The sequence below is a fragment of the Myotis davidii genome, unplaced genomic scaffold (assembly GCF_000327345.1).
Source record: "Myotis davidii unplaced genomic scaffold, ASM32734v1 scaffold187, whole genome shotgun sequence".
Classification (NCBI taxonomy): Eukaryota; Metazoa; Chordata; class Mammalia; order Chiroptera; family Vespertilionidae; genus Myotis; species Myotis davidii.
The window spans coordinates 7,772,739-7,782,491 of record NW_006383018.1 but is presented as its reverse complement, the minus strand read 5'-3'; the positions used below and the strand labels follow the sequence as shown (position 1 = coordinate 7,782,491).

The window sequence follows — 9,753 nt, the reverse complement described above, 5'->3', positions numbered from 1 at the left end:
CCCGGCACCCTGCTTCCGGGGTCAGGGTGCCTCGGGGCGGCCGGAGTTCAGCGGAGCGAGCCTCAGGCCCCGCCCCACCCAAGCCCCGCCTCCATGCCCTCGCCCACGTGGACCGGGGCCATTTCCGGGACGCCGCGCATCACTAAGCAGCAGATCCCCCCACTTCCGTTCGCGTCCCTCCTTTCGCTTTCCCTTTGGCGGAGACCGTGAGGATTTCCGCGCGTGTGATTGGTGGAGCGAGAGGGCTGGTCTTCTACGATTGGTGCCGGGGAACTCGGTCCCATAGACGCCCGCGAGCGGCTGTTTGACTGCGCCGCTGGTTTCCCGCCGGCCGCCGATCTCCGTCCGCAATGATGGTGGAGGTGATGGAGTTGCCCAAGTCGCGTATCAACGCCAGCATGCTAGCCCAGTCCATCGACCGGCCCGTCTGCTTCGTAGGGAGGCTGGAAAAGGTGCTCGCTCGTCGGCCGGGCTCCCTGGTCATAGTCCGTGGGGGGCGTGGGGGGGAGAGTGGCGGGAGGGGAAGGGACCCCTTGACTGCCTGGGGGCGGCCTTAGGACGGGTAACGGAGGGTGGAGGACAGATAGAAAGCCTTGACATCACTGCGCTCCCGGTTGCTTTATTTTTGCGCACTTTTTAGCTATTGCAGCCCCATTTTGGCGCCTCTTTTATGGCGCGGAATAGCAACGTTTGCGAATGCGCTCCCTTCTAAGTTCTAGCGCCCCCACCCTGGTTCTGTTTGTGTTTACGTAAAAGTAATGGTAGACTTGACTCCCACATCTACTTTCTTGATATTTTAGTTTAGCCAGACTTGACGGCTAGTCTGATTTTCTTGTTTTCTTCTCTTCTGCAATTCTCCTTCTCAAACCTCGTTTTTCCTTGAAATCACTTCTCGATAAAATATTCCTCGATTGCCCCTTGCAGATCCCATAGCTGTCTGTTATCTTATCCCGGTGTTCGAGTGCAGCCCCTTCCTCCTCCTGGTGAGAAACAGGCCCCTCAGAATCGGTGAACCCGGTTAGAAAGCTGAACGAAAACGAATATTATATAAAGGCTTAGTAATATCAGCCACACACCTCTTTTTAAAATAGGTGTTATTCTGACTTCACAGGTAGGGAAATTTGGTAGGAGTGTAGATCCACCAATGAACTTGTATGCATGTATACATAACCCGTGGACACAGATAATGGGATGGTGAGGGCCTGAATGGGGGAGGGGGGAAGGAAAAGGCTAATAGAGGAAAAAGAGAACATATGTAATACTTTAAAAAAGATTAAAAGAAGATAATTAAAAAGATTCAAACAAAAAATGTTCAAGGCCACATCAAGTAGCAAAGCTAGCACTCAAAACAGACCTGACTGCACACTTTGCAGCTGTCTCACAAGACTAGAACCCAGATCTTTTGACAACTGATTCTCTTTACTAAATCATGCCTGATTTTTAAAACATACCCTCATTGGAATATGTACGATTTAAAATCATGGGCCCCAGCAGAGTTCATTTTTAGATAGTATGGACTCCCTTTAGTTTTTAGCATAGGTTTGTGTGATACAGCAATTAAAAATACAGGACATATTTGTACTAAAAAAGGTGTTCATCTGGAAATTGAAATATAACAGGGTCGTTTGAATGGATATAGTGACACAAGATTATAATTTGAACCAAATAAACGTCAAAAAACAATTGCTTTGCACACATGTATCTATTACAAAAGTTTGGGTCAACCTACCCATCTTTTGTCAAATTAATATTTTTATTTTAATGAGATTTTAAAGGTTTTGTTTATGTCGGATTTATTTTTTTCATTGTGTATTTCTTTTTTAGATTCATCCCACTGGAAAAATGTTTATTCTTTCAGATGGAGAAGGGAAAAGTGCAACCATTGAATTGATGGAGCCTGTACGTTCAAGTATTAATTCTGTGCATATTAGAGTTAATTCTACATCTTGTTTTGGGTTGTTGCTGATATTTTTGGTTCTTGGAGTGGATGTATAAAGGATCAGCTTGTAAAACTTCCCTGGCTGTAAACGTCCATTTTTGTCCTTGTATTACATTCTATTTCCCTTTACATGTCTAACCAATGATTATTTGGACTCCATGATATTTTTAATACATCCCTTAAATGCTAGGTGAGAATTCTCGTGTCTTTTGAAAGACCATAAAATCACGTAAGGTAAATCTTTTGTTTAAATCACTTTTCTTCCTTAAGGAAACATGAATATATTTTTTTAATCCTGTTTTCTATTTTTGTTTACATATATTCTTAATTGTCACTTAATTTGTCTTTATATTTTATATTTACATTTTCTTTGTCTTTTATTAAGACAAATGCATATGCTGTATGCTTCATGTATACAGAATATACTGTGCAAGATAATAGGTAATAGAAGGTTCCTTTCATTGGTCTTTTTGAACAAATTACTCCTTATAAAACTGCTGGACAGTTTCAGTATCTTTAAGTGATTTTGTCTTCAACTTAAATGTTCAGCTGTATCTTTGGACCTAGAGCTATAGCTAAAGGTTAACAGGAGTGTGACATGCAGACAGCAAGTACTCAAAACATTTTTTAACAGGTTGCACTTCACTCTGGGCATTGGTAAATTTTTAATTATTTTGATACATGAAATGAAAGATAACAATTTTCCGAGTTAATTCTCATCTGAAAATGTGATAACATGAAGTTGGTATTTTGTTCTTTGTGTTGTTAGCTTGATGAAGAAATCTCTGGAATCGTGGAAGTAGTTGGAAGAGTAACAGCCAAGGCAACCATTATGTGCTCATCTTATGTCCAGTTTAAAGAAGATAACCATCCTTTTGGTAAATAAGGCATTTAGTCTCATGTATTTAGGAGAAAAACAAATTTTATTCTTTAGTCTCAGTCCTGTTACATTTTCAATTTCTATAGAATTTTCTGATCTCGAAAATGGGAGGACATTTTGCCCTGCTTCTAAGTAGTGTGTGTATTTGTAAGAAACTCGGTAAATTTTAACATTTGTGGAAATAATTTTATTAAGCCAAACAAAAATAATGTTAATCTCTTTTGTTTTGTTTTAATATATGGATTAAAGCCATCAAATAATGTATAAGACCTAAAACACAAAATACAATGGATGATCTCCTATCCCCCATGTCTTTCATTTTTTGGAGCCACAGTTAAATAAATATGATGATCCAAATCTCAGTTTTAGAAGATGGATTGGGAAAATAAGTTGACAGTTAAAAGGGAGGTAAAAGAGAAAGAGGTAGAAATGTTTAGATAGTAGTTGATATCACAACTTTCCACTGTAGATTAAATGTTTGCTAAAATGTTTTTTTCAGATCTTGGACTTTACAATGAAGCTGTGAAAATTATCCATGAGTTCCCTCAGTTTTTTCCTTTGGGGGTTATGCAGTATGATTGATCTTAATTGTAAATGAGCTGCATTGAAGACTGTTAAAGGAGATCCCTGATATTTGAGGGATAGATTCTTGTTACTTTTAATATTTAATTTGTTCTCTTTGTAATTTCATTTACCTAACTTTATTAGATATTCCAGTATGCCATTTTTAATGGAACTGGTATATTGACAGTTCTTTCCTACCTCCTCATAAAGAATCACTTATCTGGCATATGGTCAGATCAAAGAGTAACAAAGCAGTTGTCTGACTTCTGTTTTCTGTTTTATTAATAAAAATTTAAATGGTACTTACTATTGGTCGTGTTATTATTTTTTAGGCAGGTATTCAAGCACAAAATTGGAATTTAATAGCTGTACGGTCCGTCACTTTAGCTTGAAAGAGTATAATTTGAATGAGTATAGTTGCCTTGCCATGTGTTCCTTGGCTTTCTGATAAGAATTTTATTAAGATATAATTCACATACAATTCACATATTTCAAGTGTACAGTTCAGTGGCTTTTAGTATATTCACAGAGTTGTACAATCATCACCATCAATTTTAGAACATTTTCATGATCCCCAAAAGAAAACCTATACCATTTACTATTACAGCCCAGTTCCTCCACCCCCCATATACACACCTAACACATCACTATAGATTTGCCTATTCTGGACATTTCATATCAATAGAATCATATGTCTTTTGCACATGCCCAGGATGTAGGCTCGATCCTAGTAGGGGACATACAGGAAGCAGCTGATCAATGTTTCTCATCAATGTATAGGTGTCTCTCCCTCTAAAAATCAATAAAAACATTAAAATAAATAAAAACCAGACAACTGTGAGAAAAGGAAAACTTTCTGGGAAGCTTACAATGGAGGAAGTTGGCCAATACTACCTTAAACTAATCAAGGTGAACATAAATGATGACATGGACATCATGTGCCCTCTAATATGATGTGATAAGAAAGACACTTCACCTCTGTTACTTTTTTTTTTTTTTTCCAAAAAACCCTCAACACCAGTCAAACCATGAGAAAACATAGACAAACACAAATTGAGGGACATTCTGCAAACTGATCACTACCTCCCAAAACTGTTGAGGTCATGAAAACAAAGAAACTCACATAGAAAAGACTAAGGAAACATGACAACAAAGTATGATGGGGGATCCTGGATAGGCTCCTTGAACAGAAAAAGAACTGAATAGTCTGGAGTTTGTTAATGATAATATACCAGTGTTGGTTTCTTAGTTTTAACAAATGCACCATGGTAATGTGAGATAACATGAAGGTAGACAAATGGTGAGGGGTTATACAAGATCTCTACTTTCTTGGCAACTTCTCTGTAAATCTAAAATTGTTCCAAAGTGAAAAGTGTATTTTAAAAAAGCTAATAACCTCCAAAGAGGCTCCACTGACTAGGTCAGGTCTATATTTCTAATTAATACTTGAGGCACTGCAATCTAACTATGCCCACCTCTGTCTGAAACCACCCTCCAGTACCAGTTGCCATTCCTGGAACCCACTATAGACCCTTTATGATCTGGGTGCTACTGAACTTGCTATTTGCTCAGACTGGAATGTCTATTTCTGTGCCCAAAAAAAACATTATCTAAGCTTTCCCTAACTTAGGCAAGCAGAATTAGGTACTTAATGTTAAATTCCTTTCTTTATACCTTATCACTTAACTTACTGATAACCTTTTTTCAGCTTTCTTTTGTTTAAACACTAGAAAAGTCAGAAAGTAAAGTTCCTAGTGTCTTCCCAGGGACACTGCTATGGATGTGCTTTCCAGAACTTTTTCTACATAGATAAATTGTTCTATAGCATCTCAGTATATTGTTCAGCAACATGTATTTCTCCTTTAATACGTTTTGGCAATTGACATATGGAGCCATCTCATCCTTTTTAATAGTTGCAAAATGGTCCCTAATTTGGATTTGTGCCAAATGTTTCCTAATTGAGCTAGCCAGTTCTTTCATTAGCCTTCTCCACTAAGGAGAGGTCCTTACAAAGAACTTGTAGTTAAAAATCTATCCAATCAAGGCAGAGAGGAGAGGGAATGAAAGTTTGACCATAACATGTGAAGTGGCAAAGAATAAGAGGCAAGGAGTTCAGGGTAAATTATATTGGATTCCATGGGACACAGTGATTGATAGAAGGAGCTTAGACTAAGAACCAAGGATGAGGTCAATTTGTGAGGAGGCAATAAATTCACTTCAATACAAATTTATGTAGGTGATAGGCCCTTTAGTGAAGATGTGCAAAAGGCATTGGAAATATAGGACCAGATAGAGATTTGAGAGACACCATGCCTAAAATATTTTAAGATCTACCAATTCCTTCTCTACACTTTCAAAAGCTGAAACCAAAAAGCGTTTTCCCAAATGTGGGACAAAACTCATTTGGCAACAAAACCTGACTAAGAATATAATGGGGCTACTTATAGTCTTTATATCACTTACTGTAAACGCTCATGCTTCACTGAAGAAATAATATATTTGATTAGAGGGTAGGGCTCTTCAGGGGAGGCTATTACATAACATATGGTAGATCTATGACCTTTCTAAAATCCAAAAATTCTGAATTCAGAAGCAAGTCTGGCCTCAAGCATATCAAGGGAGGTATTGTATTTCCAAATCAAGGGACAGCAGGAGAGAAACCATAGAACTGGGGGATGACAGGGGGGTCTGCACACTTACGGAACAGCAGTGGGCAAGTGAGGAGAAACTCAATGGCACCTGATACCTAGTAAGCACTCAATAGGTATTTGTTGACTGAAAGAATATCATGAAAGGCAAGGAAAGAGAGTTTCAAAGAGTAGCCAATAATGCAGAAAGCTGAAATAACCATTGGAAATAAGGATGAGGGTAAAACACTGACATTCGTAACATATATCACATTTATAAAAAGGATTAGGCTATGAAAATGAAAAGGTAAATGAAAAAGGAGATGACAACTGACAAAAACACTCAATAGGAAATACAGTAAGACATTAAATTTAGCTCCATGTGTTCTTGGGAAGCTAGGAGAAAGAACAAGAATAGGCCATAGAATTTTAATAGCCTTAAATTCATTAGGACAATCAAGCCTTTCCCTAATATATTCTAAAAGCAATATCACACAGATCTAATGTGACAGATGATGAACTACAAATGGTTGTCTTCAGTAGTAATTTTAGAGATGTTCTTCAAATGATAATTTTTATTTTCATCTGACAAAGACAACATTAAAATAACTCTGAAAGCATCTCTTCATTGGGTATGTTCTTTGATAAACTAGTATTATTACTAAATTTATCAAATTTCAAGATTGTCTTTTTAGGTGTTAATTTAACATGTATGAAGACACTCAACAAACATTTTGTGTCAGGTCCAGGGCTAATTATTAGAGATACATATAAACAAAGTCCCTGCTCTCTGAAAATCTCAATCTATGGAAGTTTAGCATAGTCTCTACAGATGTCTCAACTCAGATTTAACATTTAATTACTCTAAAGTTTTGAAGAAATTCACCTTAAGAACAACCAAATTCTGGAGGCTCTATTTAGTGAAACTTCAATTTGGTTCTCTTCCTTATTTAATTCACATGGAATTTTATTCTGATCTGTTGCTGAAAGGAAAATAATAATCCTGGTACCTATAAAGGTAATGTTAAATCTAGAATACTCATAAAGCATATGTTTTAAGTTACTTTCTAATTGTGATGTTGGTTTGAGGTAAGCCACTATGTTCTTCATGACCCCATTTGACCTACAGCATAGGGTTTTGAGCTGGCTAATTAAGACTAGAGGTGTAGACTATGAACAGTTTATAGTGTAATATCTTCATCTTGACAGTGAGGATGAAACTTGTTAGCACGCCATTGTTTCTTCTTTACATGATACAGAACGTCAACAGCAGGGCATGATATTCTGTGACATTTCCTCATGTTCTTAGATATTTTGACTGAAAATAGTGGCTTTCACATGAAAAGAAAAGCTTTCAACATGATTATTTTTGTAGGTGAGCAGGTAAAGAACAACAATCTCTGTGGATTCCATAGAATGTGATATTCATGATGAAACTTTGTAACAGTTCTCAAAAAACTAGTATAAGTTGGGAGAAAGAAAATATATGAGCTTCGTAATAGTTCTGGGTAATGCCATAGATGACACTGAGACTTAATTAGACCCTCTTTTTAAAAGACTGTTTTTCACAGGCATTTCCTAGAACTATAACCAAGGAAAGTTAAGCCAATTATTTTGGCCATTAAGAATCTCTCACCAAAAAAAAAAAAAAAAGAATCTCTCACCATAAAATGTTGTGTTAAGGTTTATTTAATAACTAGAGGCCCAATGCACAAAATTTGTGCAAGGGGCTTGGCCCTAGCAGCCCCAGCGGCTTCCCTCAGCCCTCGCAGCCCTGGCTTCGTCTGGAAGGTTATCCAGAAGGTTATCCGGAAGGACATCTGGAAGGTCGTTTGGCTGTCTGGTCTAATTAGCATATTATGCTTTTATTATTATAGATAGTAGTTTTAAATGAATGGTTTCATTGAAAAACCTTAGTATTATATCACCTGAATCTTGAAAGATAATGAGCAAGAAGAAATTCTTCAACTGAATAATCACTAATTAAAAAGCTAGATAAATTAATATTATTTTACTATAGATATGTATTTTTAAATGTTATTTAGATGTTAACACTAATTGTCATTGATTCAACTCCACTTCATATTCAATTATTTAAAGCCATACTGCATCAAATAAATGTAGCATTACCCTACAGAAAATCAGAAACTGTCACATGTCATTTAAACTTTACATTTTTCTTTAGCTTTTGAGAAGCTAAACATTGGGCTTCGTGAGAGAATACATTTCTCTTTAAGAGATGCATCTATTCTTTTAAGTGATCAGGATCCCATTGAGTCAATTATTTCTTCCATATGGCTCAGAAATGTTATGCCGTTAGTTGGTCATGTATTTGACCTTTTATGAGAGGCAGACAGTGGACCAGGGGCTACGTCATTTTGGAATCCCCTCAAAAATGACTAAATGTTTTCCAGATGAACATTCTGTAGACCAAGGAAGGAGCAAGGGATTAGAAATCATTGCTTCCAAACCAGGACATTTGTACACTTCTTCTTTTGGAACCTATTGACCTAGAATTGACCCACTCCACGATTTCCTTCACTCTCAGTAGTTATGATTAAGTCATGTACATAACTGAAGATGAGATATATTTATTTCTACCCTACTTATTTCCAAAAAAAATAAGAAGAACTTAAGACAGCTGCAAAGGCTTTTATCCTTTCCCTGTTTTCTCATCAGAAATTCATAAAATGTGACTTTTCCAAATGTAAACTTGAGTTACCAGTGGAGGTAGAATGGGACAGTCAGTTGATTACTGACATTGTCACAGGAACCTTACTCTGCTAAAATTGGCACTAGTATTTACCTGCTTTATCCCTTCTTAAGAAAAACTTTCAAATAACATTTCAAGATGAATAAAATATGTTCTGTGTTGCTTTTCTTCCTTTCCCTTCTATTTTACAAGCTAAATCTATATGAGGTGAAAATTTAAGAATATATTTTAAACAATTCGGGGAAAATGCATTATCAGTATATTGGACTCAAAAACTATACCAAAGATAATGTACACAACAATAATGCTTCCCTGTTTAATCTATGACTCAAGTTGATTCTTTCAGCACTGTTTAAAGGAAAAATAGGCCAAAGAAATATTTGTAAATTCATCTACAATAACTGGTAAAAGATACTTGTTACATATACATCTATGTAATGTATTTGATGATTCTTTAATCAAAGCTTGAAAGGATTATGAGGCACCATATGCTTCCAGATCTGATTCCCTAAACAATCTGGAGTACATGACATTTGGCTTCTAATAATTTAAAAAATAAGATCTAGAGATAAATCATCTGATAAATTATCTCATTGGAAATGAGGTTAGGAAACTGCAGGGGTTGGGTAATATGATGCATAAAGGCAGCCATTTGCAGCAACAGAACACGGAATTATCTAAAATACATGTCAGATATGAATGATTTGAATTGATGCACTTGAACTTTAAAAATTTTTATGACTTAAAGTCATTAAGTCAATGTCATTTAGAAACAGTTACACTGCCTTCTATGTTCTCAACAGATTCTAAACACAGCTTCATGTGGCTTGTGATCACAAGATCTGGTTACAAATAGCAATAATTATTGCAAAGCAAATTCCATGGTGGCACGGGAAAAACACCCCCTCTTCCAGCAGAGGGGAAAGTGGGTTAGCTCACTCATATGTAGCCTGCAGGTTATGTAATGAAGACTACAGACTTCACAATGAAAAAGGGATATATGCTAAAGTGAAAAAACTATTTCATAGAC

At 36.7% G+C, this 9,753-nt stretch overlaps 2 protein-coding genes across 4 annotated transcripts in view; one reads left to right on the top strand and one right to left on the bottom strand.

Annotated features, from left to right (window-relative positions):
• Positions 1–47, bottom strand: part of UMAD1 (UBAP1-MVB12-associated (UMA) domain containing 1) — a 189,460-nt gene extending 189,413 nt beyond the window's left edge. The window contains exon 1 of one of the 3 annotated variants that reach the window (XM_015558272.1): positions 3–47. The gene's annotated coding sequence lies outside the window, so the exon portion shown is untranslated. The remainder of the gene's footprint in view (positions 1–2) is intronic. The other 2 variants (XM_015558267.1, XM_015558273.1) reach the window with 2 other exon arrangements.
• A 158-nt stretch (positions 48–205) lies between these two features.
• On the top strand, positions 206–3,685 carry RPA3 (replication protein A3). The gene is made up of 4 exons (XM_006779251.2): positions 206–452; positions 1,825–1,899; positions 2,709–2,817; positions 3,319–3,685. The coding sequence occupies exons 1-4, from the start codon at positions 351–353 to the stop codon at positions 3,399–3,401; spliced, it is 369 nt and encodes a 122-aa protein (XP_006779314.1). The 5' UTR covers positions 206–350; the 3' UTR covers positions 3,402–3,685.
• The last annotated feature ends 6,068 nt before the right edge of the window (positions 3,686–9,753 follow it).